At 43.3% G+C, this 22612-nt stretch overlaps 1 protein-coding gene across 1 annotated transcript; it reads right to left on the bottom strand.

The window, feature by feature from the left end:
* Positions 1-8905: 8905 nt before the first annotated feature.
* LOC311132636 (sphingolipid delta(4)-desaturase DES1-like) lies at positions 8906-19208 on the bottom strand. Its single transcript, XM_084165884.1, has 3 exons — positions 18953-19208; positions 13197-13939; positions 8906-11465 (listed from the first exon to the last, which is right to left on the bottom strand). Exons 1-3 carry the CDS (start codon positions 19032-19034, stop codon positions 11319-11321), a joined length of 972 nt encoding a protein of 323 aa, XP_084022010.1. The 5' UTR covers positions 19035-19208; the 3' UTR covers positions 8906-11318.
* Positions 19209-22612: the final 3404 nt, after the last annotated feature.

Here is a 22612-nt window from a genome sequence, read left to right as displayed (position 1 = left end):
ATTTATAATCTTATGTAAATGTAAGCCTTGAATTACGCATAAAAATGTTTTTTAGAAATGGATTACTGTTTGTAATGACTGTTTTATTGAAAACATGGATATGTATGATAGTGTGTTTCATAAATGTGTCCTCATTGATACATATACATGCACCCAAGATCCACCACAATCCTGCATCTGTAAACGGATCTTCCATGAGCCAATAATTACCTCTCTCCTTTTACACCCAGGCTGAAATGACTCATGCTAGGTAGAATGTGAGTAAGGTCTTTAATCAGGTCAACACCCGCAAGGCTGCGGGGCCCAATGGTATTCCAGGGTGCATTCTCAGAGCATGCGCAGAACAGCTAGCAGGCATATTCACAGTAATTTTCAACCTCTCCTTGTCCCAGTCTGTAATTCCCTCATGTTTTAAGATGACCACCATCATTCCTGTTCCCAAGAACTCTAAGGCTTCATGCCACAATGACTAATACCGTGTAGCACTCACATCTGTAATCATGAAGTACTTTGAGGCTGGTTATGGCACACAACTCCATCATCCCAGACTCCCAAGACCCACTCAATTTCCATACCGCCCCAACATATCCGTAGACGCAATCTCAATCGCACTTCACACTGCCCTCACCCACCTAGATAAGAGGAATACCTATGTGAGAATGCTGTTAATTGGCTACAGCTCAGCGTTCAACACCATTGTCCCCTCCAAGCTCGTCACCAAGCTTAGGACCCGTGGACTGAACACCTCCCTTTGCAACTAGATCCTGGACTTCCTTATGGGCCGACCCCAGGTGGTAAGGGTAGGCAACAACACATCCGCCACGCTGACCCTCAACACAGATCAAATCAAATCAAATCAAATTTTATTGGTCACATGCGCCGAATACAACAGGTGCAGACATTACAGTGAAATGCTTACTTACAGCCCTTAACCAACAGTGCATTTATTTTAAACAAAAAAAGTAAGAATAAAACAACAACAAAAAAAGTGTTGAGAAAAAAAGAGCAGAAGTAAAAAATAAAGTGACAGTAGGGAGGCTATATATACAATATAATAAAGTGACAGTAGGGAGGCTATATATACAGGGGGGTACCGTTGCATAGTCAATGTGCGGGGGCACCGGCTAGTTGAGGTAATATGTACATGTGGGTAGAGTTAAAGTGACTATGCATAAATACTTAACAGAGTAGCAGCAGCGTAAAAAGGATGGGGTGGGGGGGCAGTGCAAATAGTCCGGGTAGCCATGATTAGCTGTTCAGGAGTCTTATGGCTTGGGGGTAGAAGCTGTTGAGAAGTCTTTTGGACCTAGACTTGGCACTCCGGTACCGCTTGCCGTGCGGTAGCAGAGAGAACAGTCTATGACTAGGGTGACTGGAGTCTTTGACAATTTTGAGGGCCTTCCTCTGACACCGCCTGGTATAGAGGTCCTGGATGGCAGGGAGCTTTGCCCCAGTGATGTACTGGGCCGTACGCACTACCCTCTGTAGTGCCTTGCGGTCAGAGGCCAAGCAGTTGCCATACCAGGCGGTGATGCAACCAGTCAGGATGCTCTCGATGGTGCAGCTGTAGAATTTTTTGAGGATCTGAGGACCCATGCCAAATCTTTTTAGTCTCCTGAGGGGGAATAGGCTTTGTCGTGCCCTCTTCACGACTGTCTTGGTGTGTTTGGACCATGATAGTTCGTTGGTGATGTGGACACCAAGGAACTTGAAGCTCTCAACCTGTTCCACTACAGCCCCGTCGATGAGAATGGGGGCGTGCTCAGTCCTCTTTTTTTTCCTGTAGTCCACAATCATCTCCTTTGTCTTGGTCACGTTGAGGGAGAGGTTGTTGTCCTGGCACCACACGGCCAGATCTCTGACCTCCTCCCTATAGGCTGTCTCATCGTTGTCGGTGATCAGGCCTACCACTGTTGTGTCGTCGGCAAACTTAATGATGGTGTTGGAGTCGTGCCTGGCCATGCAGTCATGGGTGAACAGAGAGTACAGGAGGGGACTGAGCACGCACCCCTGAGGGGCCCCCGTGTTGAGGATCAGTGTGGCAGATGTGTTGTTACCTACCCTTACCACCTGGGGGCGGCCCGTCAGGAAGTCCAGGATCCAGTTGCAGAGGGAGGTGTTTAGTCCCAGGATCCTTAGCTTAGTGATGAGCTTTGAGGGCACTATGGTGTTGAATGCTGAGCTGTAGTCAATGAATAGCATTCTCACGTAGGTGTTCCTCTTGTCCAGGTGGGAAAGGGCAGTGTGGAGTGCGATAGAGATTGCATCATCTGTGGATCTGTTGGGGCGGTATGCAAATTGGAGTGGGTCTAGGGTTTCTGGGATTATGCTGTTGATGTGAGCCATGACCAGTCTTTCAAAGCACTTCATGGCTACAGACGTCAGTGCCACGGGTCGGTAGTCATTTAGGCAGGTTATCTTAGAGTTCTTGGGCACGGGGACTATGGTGGTCTGCTTGAAACATGTTGGTATTACAGACTCAGTCAGGGACATGTTGAAAATGTCAGTGAAGACACTTGCCAGTTGGTCAGCACATGCTCGGAGTACACGTCCTGGTAATCCGTCTGGCCCTGCGGCCTTGTGAATGTTGACCTGCTTAAAAGTCTTACTCACATCGGCTACGGAGAGCGTGATCACATAGTCGTCCGGAACAGCTGGTGCTCTCATGCATGCTTCAGTGTTGCTTGCCTCGAAGCGAGCATAGAAGTGGTTTAGCTCGTCTGGTAGGCTTGTGTCACTGGGCAGCTCGCGGCTGTGCTTCCCTTTGTAGTCTGTAATAGTTTTCAAGCCCTGCCACATCCGACGAGCGTCAGAGCCAGTGTAGTATGATTCAATCTTAGACCTGTATTGACTCTTTGCCTGTTTGATGGTTCGTCGGAGGTCATAGCGGGATTTCTTATAAGCGTCCGGGTTAGAGTCCCGTTCCTTGAAAGCGGCAGCTCTACCCTTTAGCTCAGTGCGGATGTTTCCTGTAATCCATGGCTTCTGGTTGGGGTATGTACGTACGGTCACTGTGGGGACGACATCATCGATGCACTTATTGATGAAGCCAGTGACTGATGTGGTGTACTCCTCTCAGGGGTGCATGCTCAGTCCCCTCCTGTACTCCCTGTTCATCCATGACTGTGTGGCCGCGCATGACTCCAACCAGAGTATGTGAGTGGGGCTGGAGTGGAGAGTGCCCAATTTGACTGGAGCGTGGAGCGTGTTTCCCAAAAGCTGGACCATATGCCTTCTCGCAAGCTCCAATATATCTCAGACTGGCCAATAAAAATAAAAGATGGGCAGTTTGAGATATGGCTTTTTCTTTGCAACTCTGCCTAGACGGTCAGCATCCTGGAGTCGCCTCTTCACTGTTGACGTTGAGACTGGTGTTTTGCGGGTACTATTTAATGAAGCTGCCAGTTGAGGACCTGTGAGGCGTCTGTTTCTCAAACTAGACACTCTAATGTATTTGTCCTCTTGCTCAGTTGTGCACCGGGCCTCCCACTCCTCTTTCTGTTCTGGTTAGAGCCAGTTTGCACTGTTCTGTGAAGGGAGTAGTACACAGCGTTGTACGAGATCTTCAGTTTCTTAGCAATTTCTCGCATGGAATAGCCTTCATTTCTCAGAACAAGAATAGACTGACGAGTTTCAGAAGAAAGTTCGTTTCTGGCCATTTTGAGCCTGTAATCGAACCCACAATTGCTGATGCTCCAGATACTCAACTAGTCTCAAGAAGGCCAGTTTTATTGCTTCTTTAAATCAGCACAACAGTTTTCAGCTGTGCTAACATAATTGCAAAAGGGTTTTCTAATGATCAATTAGCCTTTTAAAATGATAAACTTGGATTAGCAAACACAACGTGCCAGGACTGATTGTTGCTGATAATGGGCCTCTGTACGCCTATGTAGATATCCATTAAAAATCAGCCGTTTCCAGCTACAATAGCCATTTACAACATTAACAATGTCTACACTGTATTTCTGATCAATTTGATGTTATTTTAATAGACAAAAAAATTGCTTTTCTTTCGAAAACAAGGACATTTCTAAGTGACCCCAAACTTTTGAATGGTAGTGTAACATACGGTATTACCTCAATTACCTCTTACCCTTGCACATTGACTCGGTAATGGTACTCCTTGTATATCGCCTAATTACTTTTTTAACTCTGCACGGTTGGGAATGCACTCGTGAGTAAGCATTTCACTGTAAAGTCTACACCTGTTGTATTCGGCGCATGTGACCAATAACATTTTATTTGAATGTGAAAATCTGAGGCCCGCACCCGAACCAATACAGAAAATGGCTGTAGGCTACAGTCAGAGACGGTGGAAAGGTTTTTTGGCTGGGGGTGCAGTATTATTTTGCCTGATTTAGATAGGCCATGTTTCTGCTCACAATTTCTGACATTTTGGTAGGCTATTTGTTAGTCAACTTATCTATAATTACACTGAACAAAAATATAATCGCAACATGTAAAGTGTTAATCCCATGTTTCATGAGCTGAAATAAAAGATCCCAGAAATGTTCCATACGCACAAAAAGCTTTTCTCACAAATTTGTTTACATCCCTGTTAGTGAGCATTTCTCCTTTGCCAAGATAATCCATCCACCTGACAGGTGTGCCATATCAAGAAGCTGATTAAACAGCATGATCATTACACAGGTGCACCTTGTGCTGGGGACAATAAAAGGCCACTCTAAAATGCAGTTGTCACACAACACAATGCCACAGAGGTCTCAAGTTTTGAGGGAGCATGCAATTGCAGGAATGTACTCCAGAGCTGTTGCCAGAGAATGTAATGTTCATTTCTCTACCATAAGCCGCCTCCAACGTCATTTTAGAGAATTTGGCTGTATGTCCAACAGTCCTCACAACCGCAGACCACGTGTAACCACGCCAGCCCAGGACCTCCACATCTGGCTTCTTCACCGGCGGAATCGTCTGAGACCAGCCACCAGGACAAATTAAACTGTGGGTTGCCACAACCAAAGAATTTCTGCACAAACTGTCATACAGTGGGGGAAAAAAGTATTTAGTCAGCCACCAATTGTGCAAGTTCTCCCACTTAAAAAGATGAGAGAGGCCTGTAATGTTCATCATAGGTACACGTCAACTATGACAGACAAAATGAGAAAAAGAAATCCAGAAAATCACATTGTAGGATTTTTTATTTTAATTTTAATTTATTTCACCTTTATTTAACCAGGTAAGCCAGTTGAGAACAAGTTCTCATTTACAACTGCGACCTGGCCAAGATAAAGCAAAGCAGTGCGATAAAAACAACACAGAGTTACATATGGGGTAAAAAAAAAAAATGAATTTATTAGCAAATTATGGTGGAAAATAAGTATTTGGTCAATCACAAAAGTTTCTCAATACTTTGTTATATACCTTTTGTTGGCAATGACACAGGTCAAACGTTTTCTGTAAGTCTTCACAAGGTTTTCACACACTGTTGCTGGTATTTTGGCCCATTCCTCCATGCAGATCTCCTCTAGAGCAGTGATGTTTTGGGGCTGTCGCTGGGCAACACAGACTTTCAACTCCCTCCAAAGATTTTCTATGGGGTTGAGATCTGGAGACTGGCTAGGCCACTCCAGGACCTTCAAATGCTTCTTACGAAGCCACTCCTTCGTTGCCCGGGCGGTGTGTTTGGGATCATTGTCATGCTGAAAGACCCAGCCACGTTTCATCTTCAATGCCCTTGCTGATGGAAGGAGGTTTTCACTCAAGATCTCACGATACATGGCCCCATTCATTCTTTCCTTTACACGGATCAGTCGTCCTGGTCCCTTTGCAGAAAAACAGCCCCAAAGCATGATGTTTCCACCCCCATGATTCACAGTAGGTATGGTGTTCTTTGGATGCAACTCAGCATTCTTTGTGCTCCAAACACGACGAGTTGAGTTTTTACCAAAAAGTTATATTTTGATTTCATCTGACCATATGACATTCTCCCAATCCTCTTCTGGATCATCCAAATGCACTCTAGCAAACTTCAGACGGGCCTGGACATGTACTGGCTTAAGCAGGGGGACACGTCTGGCACTGCAGGATTTGAGTTCCTGGCGGCGTAGTGTGTTACTGATGGTAGGCTTTGTTACTTTGGTCGCAGCTCTCTGCAGGTCATTCACTAGGTCCCCCCGTGTGGTTCTGGGATTTTTGCTCACCGTTCTTGTGATCATTTTGACCCCACGGGGTGAGATCTTGCGTGGAGCCCCAGATCGAGGGAGATTATCAGTGGTCTTGTATGTCTTCCATTTCCTAATAATTGCTCCCACAGTTGATTTCTTCAAACCAAGCTGCTTACCTATTGCAGATTCAGTCTTCCCAGCCTGGTGCAGGTCTACAATTTTGTTTCTGGTGTCCTTTGACAGCTCTTTGGTCTTGGCCATAGTGGAGTTTGGAGTGTGACTGTTTGAGGTTGTGGACCGGTGTCTTTTATACTGATAACACGTTCAAATAGGTGCCTTTAATATAGGTAACGAGTGGAGGACAGAGGAGCCTCTTAAAGAAGAAGTTACAGGTCTGTGAGAGCCAGAAATCTTGCTTGTTTGTAGGTGACCAAATACTTATTTTCCACCATAATTTGCAAATAAATTCATTAAAAATCCTACAATGTGATTTTCTGGATTTTTTTTCTCTCAATTTGTCTGTCATAGTTGACGTGTACCTATGATGAAAATTACAGGCCTTTCTCATCTTTTTAAGTGGGAGAACTTGCACAATTGGTGGCTGACTAAATACTTTTTTTCCCCACTGTATGCCGTCTCAGGGAAGCTCATCTGCATGCTCGTCATCCTCACCATGGTCTTGACCTGACTGCAGTTCAGCGTCGTAACCGACTTCAGTGGGCAAATGCTCACCTTCGTTGGTCGCTGGCACGCTAAAGAAGTGTGCTCTTCATGGATGAATCCCGGTTTCAACAGTACCGGGCAGATGGCAGACGTATGGCGTCGTGTGGGCGAGCGGTTTGCTGATGTCAACATTGTGAACAGAGTGCCCCATGGTGGCATTGGGGTTATGGTATAGGCAGGCATAAGCTACAGACAACTAACACAGTTGTATTTTATCGATGGCAATTTGAATGCAGAGATACCGTGATGAGATCCTGAGGCCCATTATTGTGCCATTCATCCGCCGCCATCACCTCATGTTTCAGCATAACGCACGGCCCCTTGTCGCAAGGATCTGTACACAATTCCTGGAAGCTGAAAATGTACTGCATACACACCAGACATGGATGTACGACAGCGTGTTCCAGTTCCCGACAATATCCAGCAACTTCGCACAGCCATTGAAGAGGAGTGGGACAACATTCCACAGGCCACAATCAACAGCCTGATCAACTCTATGTGAAGGAGATGTGTCGCGCCGCATGAGGCAAATGGCGGTCACACCAGATACTGACTGGTTTTCTGATTCACGCCCCTAACTTTTTTTAAGGTATCTGTGACCAAGATATGCATATCTGTATTCCCAGTCATGTGAAATCCATAGATTAGGGCCTAATGAATTTATTTCAATTGACTGATTTCTTTATAAGAACTGTAACTCAGTAAAATCTTTTAAATTGTTCCATATTGTGTTTATATTTTTGTTCAGTGTAGATGTTGCCCTAGAAGACTAAATAAACCCTTGTTCACCAGAATGATGTCATAACTCAATAGAATGAATCCTTCAATCTAGTTGACATCCGTAAAGTTCTCTGTCATCTCTGCTTATTTCGCAGAGAAAAGACGTTTAGGGACCTGGGAGAAAATGCAATGGGCCTAACAAAAAAAACTGGAAAGATTTTCTTTGCAACATTTCCAAATATCATCAGTTTGACCAGTTGTAAGGAAATAGAAAGCTGTGAAAATGACCCAACATGTTTCTGATAAGATTTCAGTTCAGCTTGGATGCATATTTTATGTCATTGAAATACTATCAGCTTTTATGATGCTGATAGATAGTCTGTAGAGGTGTTAACTGCGCATTCACTTTCTCTCAAGATGTTGAAAGAAATAAATCATATTTCTCCACTCCTATTCCCTAGTGAAAATGTAGCCTACATTTCGTGTACCATTTTACTGCAAGAAATGCTTAATTCTGCAGGAGTTAATATTATTTACATTTTAGTCATTTAGCAGACGCTCTTATCCAGAGCGACTTACAGTTAGTGAGTGCATACATATTTTTATTTTTTCATACTGGCCCCCCGTGGGAATCGAACCCACAACCCTGGCGTTGCAAACGCCATGCTCTACCAACTGAGCTACATCCCTGCTGGCCATTCCCTCCCCTACCCTGGACGACGCTGGGCCAATTGTGCGCCGCCCCATGGGTCTCCCGGTCACGGCCAGCTACGACAGAGCCTGGATTCGAACCAGGATCTCTAGTGGCACAGCTAGCACTGCGATGCAGTGCCTTAGACCACTGCGCCACTCGGTCTAAGGCACTAGAGTGAGAGGTTTTGGCTATGTGAGAGGTTTTAGACCTAGTCAGTGTCCAGATTTCAGTTTCCATTTAACCCATCTCAACAGTAGGCTACAGTTCCTTTGACGTGCCATAGGCCTATTTGAAGTCCCAGTCTTGTGACTGTTGAATTTGTACAGCTTCTCACAATCACACATAACATAGCCGGCACTGCTATCATCCTCTTTTACCGCTTCACCAAATATTTCCCAAACATTACTTTTGTCTTTATTTTTAACACTCCATTTCGCAGCATTTCGCTTATTGAATTAAACTCCGACACTGTACTTTTTGTCTCTGTGGATCAATTTTTCTGCCCATTCCCAAAAGCATTTGGTATGTAGGCTATTTGGCGCGCTTACAGTTAGGCCCTAAAGTTTAGGCTGCCAGATAGCCTATTAAATAAAAACCTCAATGTCCCTTATAGATATAAATTGTACAAGAATGATACATTTATGCATTCAAGGTATTGTTTTCTCTTTATTCAACCCGCCAGCCCTTCATTCACACAATATTTAATTACCCTAAACCCGCTGATATAACCGCAGGGATTGGCATCACTAGTGTAGATGTCTCCCACACTACCGCCACAGATAGTGTGCGAGACATCTCTTAAAGAGAGATTTGAATCTAGATCCATCTCTTTACACTACACAAGTATCTTGCCTGGACCAAGTTTGTGTCATCAAAGTACTGTAGTGTAGAGGCCCTTAATCAGGTGTTAAATGAGGTGAAAGGGAGATTGGAGTAGGACTTCAATGAAATTACCAGTACAGCGCTAGCCTATACCCCATAGATATGACCTGCTACTCCATCTTATGACAGGACCTTATGGTTGACCAGCAAAAAGGATGACAATCAGAGAAAACTCAGTAATGCAAAAGGCAGGTGTTCCACAATGAGGGTGGAATCATGACTCCTCTCTTCCCTTACTGCCGAGGAGTATTCTACATTAAATAATAGGCTTGATTTGAGAAGATAAACAGACTACTTTTAATTATTTCACCCTTAGTCCAATATGCCCAAATGTGAAAGGGCCTCATGAGGTGCTAACCAGCAAGCTTGTGTTTAATACTGATGTAGATGTAACAAACAGCTCCTTTACCCTGTTTTAGAGGCCCTTGAATCCCAAATCAACCCCTAGCCACATCTATATTACATATGTGTAGGGGTGGATTCAACCGTATAACGGAAGATCTGCGTTAAAATGTAAAGGTCATTTCTGATTGAGCCAACATATGCAGCGTCTACCGTGAACGCACTCTCCGCGAACGCGGGAAAATTGCTTTTAAAGCTATATATCTTCCGTGTTAATTATGCGGTACGGATTGAATCCAGCCCTAGGTCTACTCAATATTGCGAATCTCCCTCCAAGCCAATCAGATGGCAAGATGGAGCTATTACCATACTGCTAAGGTTCATTCCAGATCTACATGGAGTGTCTAGGGTTAAAGGTCAATTTGTGATTCAGCACCGCTGTCAGCAAGCTTCCATTCTACTTTGGACAATATTCATCCACATCATGGTTTGCATAATGTGATGCACCAATTGGGTTTCACTCCCTCATTGGTAGCTACTTTAAAGTTAAACATTTGAGTGGCTTTCAGACTATGACTAAGGGGGCGTTGCTCTATTCTTGAGGTCAATCACTGTGCTGAAGAAAGCAGTTTTGTTTTCTCTCACATTAATTAGGCTACTTACGGCATTGCACACTGCTTTGAAAATGTTAAGGACACAATTGGAAATAATCTGACTTTCAGAATCAAGTGAAAGTGTAAAAAAAATGAAAGCATACAGTATATGAACAAAAGGACATTTGGTTTCAATTAATTTGGCCTTCAATTGGGTTTCCATAAGACTCTGTCAATATCGCTATTGTCAAAAGACTTCACTAGTCTAAAATCTAAATTTGCTTTAACATGCAGTATATTTCTTAGATTTAGTGCACATCGAGTATTAGTGATAAAGAGGTCTTTCCATAAAAGCACAACTAAACAAAACAAAGACAACGTTTGACCTTGGCTGGGATTCAAATCTACATTGTCTACAACCCACAATCTATTTAATCCCGGCCCTTGTTTTACCTAACCTTGCTATGAACTAATGCCATTCTTTCTTCCCATTGTATCAAAAACTAAACTTAATCAAGAGCAAATTAACTTGGGCAATGGGCAGTGCTTCAGACTATGTGAATCCGTTTTGGACTGAGGTGTTGGCAAGCACAAAACAAAATGGCACTCAGATCAAAATGAGCTAAAATAAGCTCAGAACATAAGACAATATGTCCATACACACCGAGTCATGTGGTAAGTGGCCTCTACATGGAAGGAAAGAACATTTACGATTGAGTGAGGAGAGAACAAACTAACTATCCACAGCAAATACAGATCAGTAGCATTGAAATAGGTAACTGTATATTGCTATGCAACCTCTTTCAAGAGATGAAATAAAACCGGAGTGAGGAATCATATAATAAACTCTATAAAAACAGGATCTAAATGCAAAACTCAAATCTCAAGATGTAAATTCTTCATATAAATTAATTCTGGAATACAATTTGACTGGAAAAAATCAAAATCAGACTCTTGCCATTGTCCGTATTACAGGTTTCTAAAATGACCACAACTGCAAAAAATAGGAGAAATGACAACCGTAAGTGTAATGAAGACTAATTGTACAAATTATTTTGTTTGTAATTACTAATTTTGAAAAAATTCTTACATACATGTCACACATGTAATGTCCACACACATTCTCTTCACGTTCAGTACAAATGTGTAATATGCAAAAGCTGTAAAAAGTATTGGTGGTGAGTTGGGGCTGGTGTCAGGTGCGTTGGTGTTGTTTTGTTAGAGAGTAGGAGAGGGAAGTATTTATTCCTGCTTGACATCTCCCTTCAGCCTCCTCTTCACACGAGAGTAGGGGCTGAGCTGGTCGTCCATAATGAAGTCATACAGGACCTTCACCCACGATGTGTAGTGGGGCAGGTCATCATAGTACTCTGATGCTATTTTCTTCACCTAGGTTTAGCAGAAGGAAAAAAACAACATTAGTCTAGTTTGCTACAAGCAAAGATTATTATAACTAACCCAAGATAGGACTTATACGTAGTTGACATTGGGAACAAATGATGCACACTGGTCAGAACAAGGTGGGCAGAGCCAAGTGCAAGCTAGCGAGATCCTGGCGTGTTTTAACATGCATTTGCATATTTCCATTAGGGAACGCCTACTCAGAAGTGCCCGTGTGCAATAACTCAATTTGCCCTTGCATTCCTAAACAATAGAATATTAAAATACTTTGGCAAAGGGTGAATTCTACAAAACTTAGTGCACTCATAACAGATTATTGTTTATGGAACCGAAAACTGTATGGAGATAGGATGTTTCATCGATGATAAAATAAGCAGAACGTCCGCCCAGGTTCATCTTCCCTCTCTGCCTGCCACTGGACTTCCACTCATCACCATATTTGGTAGGGCTGTGACGATACCAGTATCGTAATATTTTTTCCATGGCAAAAATGAAAACACAAAGCAGGATAAACTTTTTGGTCCTTTAAAAACCTGCTGTATGTAAAATATTGTATGCTATAGCTTGGAAAATAAATACATGTGATGCTGGGTGACAACATAATGATGTTTGTTTCCAACATTAGGACTGTTTTCCTAAAGAAGTTAAATCCGCTTCGTGTTTTGTTTCCTTGACACGATTACTAACGAGTATCGTCCCTGCCCTAATATTAGGTGGTGAGTGGAAGTTCTAACCGGAAACTTCTGGTTTTTACCCCATGTGACGTATCTGGGATTCCCCTTTCATCTGTGCTACAAGTGTCTTCAGCTAAAGTGTTTCTCTCATTACCAACCAGGGGATTGCAGCCGTCCTGAATCATATAAGAATACTCATGATGCAACACCTTTCCCCATAAACCAACATGTAGACATTCTTTGCACAATGGTGTATCATCCTTTAGATCATTTACATCTCCAAACACAGAATGTTCTGCGAAATAGAGCTTGAGGTCAAAATCTTTCTGGGTCTGGCTTTTCTTATGAGCCTGGATACTGGAACAGTCTGCCTAAACATATTTGGAGGAATATGGTTGTTTTATGGATGTTTGAATCTTATTTTTGTATTACCTCGTGTTTAATTACCTATCCTGTTTCATAGCGATATGCAAGCAAATGCAAGCACTAAGTAAATAAAGTTAATTATTACCATTTCATTACCAGGTTTTTTTCTGAATCAAAAAGGGGCTTAGGTGGTGGGCGTGGCAGGGGGTGTGGCAATGGGCACCGTCGGCCAGTCGGCATGGTTGAATTTTTGAGAAAAGTTTATAGGCCCCCCATCTTGGCGGTGTAGAGAAATTGGCATTTTTAAGCCAATTTCCTGCAATTCTACTAATTTCATGGAGCTGAGAGAAAATGTTAGTTTTAAAGCTAATTTCCTGCAATTCTATGCATTTTGCCATGGCTAATGCTGTGTTCTTTTGCTCAAACATAATAACAAAAACAATACTGCTAAATTAATTGCTTTTGGCATTTTCAATTCTCCCTGACTGTCTAGCTTTTATTTTGGTGAATGTTAATTCTCAAAGATGATATTATTAAAAATATATAGGTCAATTATCTTTTCTACATACTTTATATCTGTTTACTTGATGACAACAGTTATAATGCTAAATTGGTCCGATGATAACGTCTTCCCTCTCCATAGAGCCACCCCCCAATGTTTTCAACACCCATACCATACCAGAGGTAGCCTACGTCCTGGGATGCTGGGGAAGTCGTGGTGCTCGTTGTGGTAGCCCACGTTGAAGGTGAGCAGGTTGAGGGAGCCATAGTAGGAGTAGGTCTCATGGCCCTTCAGGAACATGTAGTGCTCGGCAATAAAGTGTCCAGATATGGGGTGCAGGCCCATTCCCAGCAAGGAGCCCGCCAACATGTAGACCACAGGCTTGGCTCCACACAGCCAGTAGAGGGCCACATTGAAGGACAGCTGCACAGCCGCGTTGGCCAGCTCCAGCCTGGTGATGGGCTTGGGGTTGATGCAGAGAGGGCGGATGGCGTAGAACAGAGGCTGGAGGATGATCCAGACAAACTTGCGGAAGCGTGTGCAGAAGAACCAGCCCTCAAATTCAGAGGGGATGTCTACGTCTACACCGTCACCTCCCAGGTAGCGGTGGTGGTCCAGGTGGTAGCGCTTAAAGGAGGCAGAATACGGCAGCCCGATGGGCAGGTTGGCAAACATGGCGAACCAGCGGTTCCACATGGCCCTGTTATTACCAAATGCTGTGTTGTGGGAGATCTCGTGGATGGCCAGGGTCATAGAGTGGTTAATGCAGCTGCCAAAGGCATAAGTCCAGAACAGGACCCATTTCCAGTCCAGGGCTTTGACCAGGTAGAATGCTAAGAACTGGATCATTACCATCATGCAAACAATCCACTTCAGCCTGGGATCAGGCCCCATTAGGGTCTTTATTTCTGGGTACTTTGCTGTTAGAGAAGAGAAAGAATACAAGTTTGGTTAATTTTCACATTTAGCCTACTTATTTGGCAAAGCACTAATCAAGACTTCATTAAACACTGATACACTCCTTTCTTGTCATTCCAATTCACAACGTTAATTGTTACAAATCTAATCAGCCATTTCCTACTATTTGTAATCTTTGTAACCGTTTGCAAGACCTCAAGCCCTGGAGTTTTGCATCTTTGGACAGGCCCAGAGATCCCAAACTGTCAACTACAAAACACCATTTATAAAAAGGTGCCTGCAGGAACAATCTGGCAATTGCAATTCAAAACTACACTAATTATACCAGTATCTTATTTGTCTGGCAGCCACACCAGGATGAGACCACAATGAGAATTTATCTTATCGATCCCAACTAAAAAGTAACCTAATGTGCACAAGGTGTGGTTTCAGATTAGGCCTACGTCTGCAACCACTATGGCCCAGCCGATGAGTGACAAAAGCGAAGCAGAGGGATCGGCCTACTACAGCAGTGGTTCCTAAACTGTGGGGCGAAGGGTCAGCAGGGGTTTTGATTATTGTGTGTGTGTGTTGGCCTAGCCTATATTATCACATAGATTTTTTAAACTAGGCTATAAGCTAGAAAGTGAAAGACAGGCCCTGCTGACCTTGACCTGTGTTACTTATAAATGGATGTGTGGACTGACAGGACTCGTGTGGAGGGACTGTTTAGCCTAATAACTGTAGTGCTTCTTGACTAATGACCTTTCAACTTAATAACAATGAGGGTGGGTGGTGTTGATCAAAGCAACGTTATAACTAGTGATTGGGGTGGAGGGAAACTTAGTTACATATCGGGATATTATTTTTCAGAATATATCGTATCATTTTGACAATATCGCGATATTATTTTTGCGCCAGTTGGTTGTACTTGCACCAAAAAGTATTTTTCCTTCATAGCTTTTTCTCCATCTTTTTAAATAGGGACCCAATTTGTTTTCAGCACTTATTTCCATGGCTGATCAAAACTTGTTTTCTCATGGCTCTCTCTTGTCCCTCTGCAGAGGACATATGGTGAGCAATGTGCTTGAAACATCAAATCGCAATAAAATCACAGTATCGTATTGTAATACATATAGAATCGTGAGTATCGCAGTGCTAACTGTGCCACTAGAGATCCTGGTTCGAATCCAGGCTCTGTCGCAGCCGGCCGCGACCGGGAGACTCATGGGCGGCGCACAATTGGCCCAGCGTCGTCCAGGGTAGGGGAGGGAATGGCCGGCAGGGATGTAGCTCAGTTGATAGAGCATGGTGTTTGCAACACCAGGGTTGTGGGTTCGATTCCCACGGGGGGCCAGTATAAAAAATAAATAAAAAAATGTATTCACTAACTGTAAGTCGCTCTGGATAAGAGCGTCTGCTAAATGACTTAAATGTAAATGTAAATGTAAAATCAGCACCTACAGTGCATTCGGAAAGTATTCAGACATTTTTAATTTTTCCACATTTTGTTACGTTACAGCCTTATTCTAATTGATTAAATTGTTTTCCTCAATCTACACACAATACCCCATAATGACAAAGCAAAAAAAGGTTTTTAGAAATTGTTGCTAATTTATAAAATATAAAAACAGAAATACCTTATTTACATAAGTATTCAGACCCTTTGCTATGAAACTCGAAATTGAGCTCAGGTGCATCCTGTTTCCATTGATCATCCTTGAGATGTTTCTACAACTTGATTGGAGTCCACCTGTGGTAAATTCAATTGATTGGACATGATGTGGAAAGGCACACACCTGTCTATATAAGGTCCCACAGCTGACAGTGCATGTCAGAGCAAAAACCAAGCCACGAGGTCGAAGGAATTGTCTGTAGAACTCCGAGACAGGATTGTGTCGAGGCACAGATCTGGGGAAGTTAACCAAAAAATGTCTGCAGCATTGGAGGTCCCCAAGAACACAATGGCCTCCATCATTCTTTAATGGAAGAAGTTTGGAACCACCAAGACTCTTCCTTGAGCTGGCCGCCAGGCCAAACTGAGCAATCGGGGGGAGAAGGGCCTTGGTCAGGGAGGTGACCAAGAACCCGATGGTCACTCAGAGCTCCAGAGTTCCTCTGTGGAGATGGAAGAACCTTCCAGAAGGCCAACCATCTCTGCAGCACTCCACCAATTAGGCCTTTATGGTAGAGTGGCCAGACGGAAGCCACTCCTCAGTAAAAGGCACGACAGCCAACTTGGAGTTTGCCAAAAGGCACCTAAACGACTCTCAGACCATGATCTATATGTCCCATCACAGCGTAACGCACTTGGGTTAGTTTCATCAGTAGTACTGAATGATAAGGAGGATTAAGGCTGACAGAGACAGGAAAAACTCAGGTGGAAGGAGGTGGGCTGGCTAGCTGACAATAGTCCAGCACTCCTATCTAATTTAACTGCTTATCACTTTGTGGAGTGATCAAATCAATCATTTGATTGGATTTTGGTGTGATGTCTGGAGTAATTATTCTAAAGTCAGCTTTACATGTTCACCGGACAATATTTACCTTACATGCTGACCACATCCCCCACGTTGCGTGCACAAGCATTGCAAAATAAATTTTGACATGCATGTTATTCAATAATTTCATCCAAACTGCTTGCACGCGTATGCATAGCAAGGCACTAAAATAAAATTTGGTTCTATTTTTGACGCTTGATGCACTGCAAGTCCCACATCTCCCATCTCCGCATTGGTTTTTAGGAGTATATACCCACATGGGTGATTGAAAGATGAACTGAGGTCCACACTCCAGTCCAGTTGATGGTGGTAATGCACCTTAAAGTTGGTTGCCAATCGCCATATGAAGTAAGAAGACCAAAGAAGAAGAAGAGATTACTATAAACTAACTAGGATTCCCCTTTTATCTGTGGATTAATTATCGGAGTAGAGAACACACGATTTTGTGTGACTCAAAATGGGTCAAAATTCTACAAAAGATCCAGAAAAAAAAGGACTTTGTGCATTTCAGGTAAAATAACAACCCAATGTTAATATCCCAGACCAAATTAGCTAAATGTCCATGAATGTTTCATGTGTTTCGACCTGTACCCAAATTAATATAGTTGGTTCAGAGTTCGTTTTGATATTTCAACCTGCGTGTCCTTATCACGTCTGGTGTCCATGGACAAAATCAACATGCGAGTGATGGTGCACGCACATCACCGGTCTAGTCAACATGTTAGGGCCATTTTTGCCAGTTCCAGGAAGCACATAGTTTAATTTCCACTACTAGGAAATCATACTGTGTTTTTATATTTCAAGAGTGCTTAGGTTCGTATTGTTGAATAGGCTACTGAGAAAGAGAGGCCATGATTGCAGTTAATCTAGGGGACAAGTCCCAGCAAAGAAATGCCACTTCCTGTGTAGGCTACATTGTTCTATGTTGCGTCAAGGGGCTGTGTGGTGGGAGAGGCCTGAGGCATGTGATTAGCATAGGCCTTTACATGCTTGATTCGATGTGATGAGCTCAGAAAGGGTCCAAATACCTTACATGGCCTACAATAAAACTACACTGAGATAAAAAGCCACCACCAGACTGCAATACTAGCCCGTAGCCCCCCTGTCTCTATGGTAGAAACTTTCAGTGTCCCTCTATGCCTCATGATGCTGCGGGACTCCCAGGGCTACAATTAATTATTCAGACAGGATACGTTTCCTTTGTCAATGAGTTCTTTATGACATCGACAGGGCCCGGACTCAGCACAAAGGGATGTTTTGCATGTCAGCAATCAAGTTTTCAATATATAAAACTTTCAAAATACAGTAATACAGCCAGTATGATCCATTTTCCATCATATGAAATACAGCCAGTATGAAAGTTATTGAAAACTTGATTACTGACATGCAAAACATGTTGGAACTATATCAACATTGGACTCTCAGAAAGCCCACTCAACCCCAATTATCCATGACAAGACTATGCATACAGAAGACCACCTGCTCCTCATTACACGAGTCCCCTTCATCTCAAAAGTTGGCCACATAGTAATTATGGCCAAGGGACTACTGGTACCACACCCACAAGGTTTTGGCCACCACACACTAGCCCTAGAGATCAGTTGTGCCAGTGCCTCTGACTTACCTCTAGCTACAGTCCTATTCTAATTCTATGTGCTGCCCCCTGCCCCTTTGTTCTCAGTTACATTTATGTCACCATTCCCATGACAATGCTCAATGTGCGAGTTGGACAACAATAATAAATAATATTATTTGTAACTAGCTAACTACTTTCATGATTGTATCGTTTACTAGCTTATTCCAACGGTATTTTTCTTTTGAATCTTTACCATCGTGTAATCTCCAAATAGCTTAACGTTACAGGCTGACTAGCTAACTGTTCACTTTCAGGGTGTGTCTCAGTCAGTGAGTCTAGTAGGGGTCATGGCAGGGACTTTGTTGTAACGTTACTAGTAACGGTTTCCAGTTTGGGCTAGATTGGAGAAATAGCTAACTAGGCAATATTTACCAAAACCACACCCGTACACAGGAATCTTTACACAGAATAATTGGCCTGGCTAGCTAACTTTAACTAGATGACGAAGACTGTTAGCTACTTGTTGGCAACAGCAATTGTTGAAATTAGATAAAGCTGCTAGCTAACACCCCTCTCCCTGCCTGGCTCACAAGGTAAGTAACTAGCCAATGTTCGCTAACTAGCTAATTAACTAACGCTAGCCAATTAGCTAACTATTAATCTGTTGCTGCAGTGAGCTACTGCTAGCTATATAACTAGCTGCAGTGAGCTACATAGTTAGCATACCGTACCACTGAAGATGAAGTGGGTTGCCGTTAGTTACTAGCAGCTAGCAGCCAGCTAGCTGTGATGCAAGACAAGATAAACATTAACTAAACTATTGATTCATGAGCTTGTTAAGCGAACAACATTTGGTTGCTAGCAAGTTAGATATCAGGTCTAGTTGTTAAAAAAATCCACACGTTAATGTTAGCTTCTAACGTTACTGGGGTATGGAGGGGGGGGGGAGAAATGCTCACCCAAAATGTCTTTCCTCCTGTCGGCATGTGGCTGATCTGTATAAACCCATTCGTAATCCTCACGAGCGACACGGTTCCCCATATCTTTTTTTGGTGTAAGTGACAGGTAATGAAAATGTCAAAACATTTATTTGACTAAAAGTGTCAAATTGACTCCCCGGATACTTAACGGACTCACACCACCCTGTCCGGCACTGTGGAACTACGCAGTAGTGATGATGGGTCGTTCGCGAACGAACGGCTCCTTTTGGTGAACGTCGGGAACCGAATCGCATCTGTGAAACACTCACCAAAAAGACTCGGAATGCCCGTCACCCAGTGCGCGGTTCTTCTTCTTCTTCTTCTTTGAGAGTGGTTTGGCGGATCGCATCCAACTTTTAAGGTGCATACGCCGCCACCTACTGTACTGGAGTGTGAGGCCAGTCACGGTCTACCTACATTAAATTCTCTTCAATAGTCCTGTTCCTCTAAGAAAGTGAAATAGAGCCCTAGACAACACTTCCCTCCCCTTTCCTCCCCCCACTACACCACCCAAACCCCAACCCTGTCCAGCCTCTCTAACCCTTTCACACAATCTCTCCCTCTACGTCATACAGCTCAGTGCACCGTTTCTGGTCATGTAGCCTATTTGATTGAGGAGTGGGACTTGCCTGCCCCGCCCACTTTTTATTTATTTCAATTAAAATGTCAGCTTATGCGCCTCCATCTTGAGAAGTGTGCAATTGGGTCGCCGTTGAGAGACAGCTGGAGAAGGAGCAGACTGGGGGAAGGTTGTTACGTTGGAGAGTCGGAAATGGCGGCGAGTAGTGCGGATGAAATTGAGATAAAGTTGGTGAAGCAAAAGCTGTGCTGGAATGCGAATAATATGGGTGTCAGTTCTGATGGTATGGAGCAGGAGGATGAGGGGCAAGGACCGGAATGGTCAGTAGTGGAAAGACATAGGAAGAAGAGAGATCAAGATACAGAAAGCAGTGGAGCGTCTAGTAAAGAAAGCATAAAGAGGGCCAATGTAGGAAGCATGAGTAATAATGTGTTAGAGTAGAAAGTGGTGATGGTGTTTGGTGAGACCACAGGGCCTTATTTACACCCTATCCGACTAACTAATGCCGTAGAGAAAGACGTAGGTGAAGTCAAATTAGCTCGGTTAATTGGAAATGGTAGATTGCTATTATTGTGGTAGCCAGGCTCAGCAAGAGAAGATTCTGAAAATGGAAAAGCTTAATGGGAAGAAGATTAAAAGCCATGTCCATGGTGCTTATGCTAGATTGAGGGGAGTCATCACTGGGGTCCCAATATCTATGTCCATAGATGATATTAAAGAAATGTTGAAGGGAGGAAGAGTGATTGAGGCCAAAAGGTTGATCAGAAGGAAAGAGGGTCAAAGAAGTGAAAGCCTATCAGTGCTGCTGAGGTTTGAGAAGGTTTTGCCTGGAAAAGTACAGATAGGATTCCTTAGTTTCAATGTCAGAGAATTTGTCCCATCCCCATTGCAGTGTTTTACATGCCAAATAATGGGATATGTAGCTGTTCAATGTAAAGGAAGGAAAAGCTGTGCCAAGTGTGGAGGGGAACATGATTACGGTGAATGTGGGAGCAATGTGAAGGTTAAGTGTTGTAATTGTGTGTGTGTGTGGGGGGGGGGGGTTGATGGTTATTGTGGAGACGGCAAAAGAGATATTGGGGGTAACAGATATTACTGTTAAAATGGTTGTTGACATGCTGAACAATCCTAAGGGTGAAGTGTTTCAGCATGATATAGATGAAGTTTAATGGGGTAGGGGGGTTGGGGAGGGGTTTTTGGGGGAGGGTGTGGTAGAAGTTAGTAGGGATTTATTTGGTTTTTATTTTCGTGGTAGTACAGAATTGGACAGATCATGATTGATCATACATTCCAGCACAGTAGGTGGCGGCATGCACTTAAACGGTTGTTTGCGCACCGCCATGATATCATAGAAGAAGAAGGGTGCGACAAGTTTACGCGCTGTATCCCGGGTGGCGCCATAACTCTACACAAATGCATTTCATTTCCGCTGGAAGTTGTTGGCACAACGTCTGCCGGTGTAAACACAGCGATGTCGACGCTAGCTTGGGAACACGGCTTGCAGCATCTCCCGATGGAGTGATAAACAACGACATTCTGTTGGAGATCAAATCACCTGTGATGGGAAACAAGTCACGTGCAGAATTTTTGGCAACAAAGAACTGCGAAATCACAACTGTGGCAAACGGAGATAGGGTAGATTACCATATTGCCTGAAATGGTCCAAAAGGCTACTACATGCAGGTACAAATTGGGATGCACTGCACAGGGCTTCAGCACTCCAAGTTGGTGATCTGGAACAAAACTGAGCACCTAGAAATCGAAGTACCCTACGACCAAGGCTTTGTCCAGGGGCATATCATAAGGCTGCGCACATTCTACTTTGCCCACATGCTCCCGAAAATTGTTGATGATTTTGTTGAGGGAAGGTTACAGTTCTGCAGTAAATATCTCAGCATTTTAAAACCAAAATAAACTGCCTTATTTAGGTCATGCCCACAGGAGCCAACAGATGTCCATTGTTTACATGATCTCTTTATGCTGTGCAATATATCAGTGTGCCTACTGTTTGAGTGAAAATAAAGTTGGATGTAATTTCAATCCTTAGAGTGCTACAATTTATTTTAACACAGTTCACAATTCATAGTAAGCTAATACTGTACATAAATAACACTGGATTAATTAATTGTTTTGAGGAAACTAAACAAATGGCTTCAACAAGAAAGATTGCGTGTTTAATCTTAACAGGTATTAAAAAGTAAAATACAAAAGCAGCCCACACAATTACATCACTATGAAAATATTCATATATAATATTTAAAAATACAATGCACGCAGTATTTGTTGTGTTTATCTGTATTTAATGAACAACATGGCTGGGTGTTGGTAGACAGGGACACAGGGCAATATTCTAAACCTCACTGATCAGTGGACTCTTCAGGTTAACTAGGCCAGCACAGATGGTTAAGATGTTGTCCAGTTTCGGTGCCATGCTGATGGGAACATTCTGGGATAAAATCTTAAACACCTTCAGTCTCTGGATTGCTCTTTCCACATGTATGCGGACATTGGCTACTCGCCTGGTGCGTGTCGTCTCCTCATTGGTCAACTGATTGCGCCTGTAGGTGAAAGCAGGGATGTTCAAACTGACCCTTCTCTCATCAAGCAAGTCTCGAATGGTGAACCCACGGTCCGCCATGACCTCATCACCAGCCCTCAGATAGTCTAGGAACCCACTGTCCATGGTGATAAACTTATCGCTGCTTCTGCCAGCATAGGCATCAGATATAAACATGATTAGCCCATTAGGGGCCACAGCGACGAGATATTTCACAGTGTTGCGTGATTTATACTGGCTGAAAGTGTCACTCCTTGAGTCGTGGTTTGTGGCTCTCTGCATGGCACTTTCGGCACAGTCAATGATGCAGGTGGTTCGAGGGTAGTTCCTCTGAAACGACAAGGGCATGGTGGCACGAATGGTCTCTCTTGGAAGCCAGGGGATCAGGACTTTGAACTGTTCACCCATCACGTCAATCCAGTGACTAATCACAATGCTTGCCATGGATGTAGACACATTGAAGCGGTGAGCAATATCTCCTAATATTAGGTTTAGTTTTAGT

The sequence above is a fragment of the Coregonus lavaretus genome, assembly GCF_964263955.1.
Source record: "Coregonus lavaretus genome assembly, chromosome: 1".
NCBI lineage: Eukaryota > Metazoa > Chordata > Actinopteri > Salmoniformes > Salmonidae > Coregonus > Coregonus lavaretus.
Note: the sequence above shows the minus strand (reverse complement) of the source record. Positions and strands in the feature narration are given on the sequence as shown.

What these genes read in the sequence shown, in the direction of transcription:
- LOC311132636 (XM_084165884.1), bottom strand. Translation starts at nt 19,034, where the DNA reads ATGGGGAACCGTGTCGCTCGTGAGGATTACGAATGGGTTTATACAGAT. An exon ending in CAGGAGGAAAGACATTTTGG is followed by an intron (nt 13,940 to 18,952) that starts GTGAGCATTTCT and finishes CTTCTCTAACAG; the next exon opens with CAAAGTACCCAGAAATAAAG. An exon ending in CAGGACGTAGGCTACCTCTG is followed by an intron (nt 11,466 to 13,196) that starts GTATGGTATGGG and finishes TGCTAAACCTAG; the next exon opens with GTGAAGAAAATAGCATCAGA.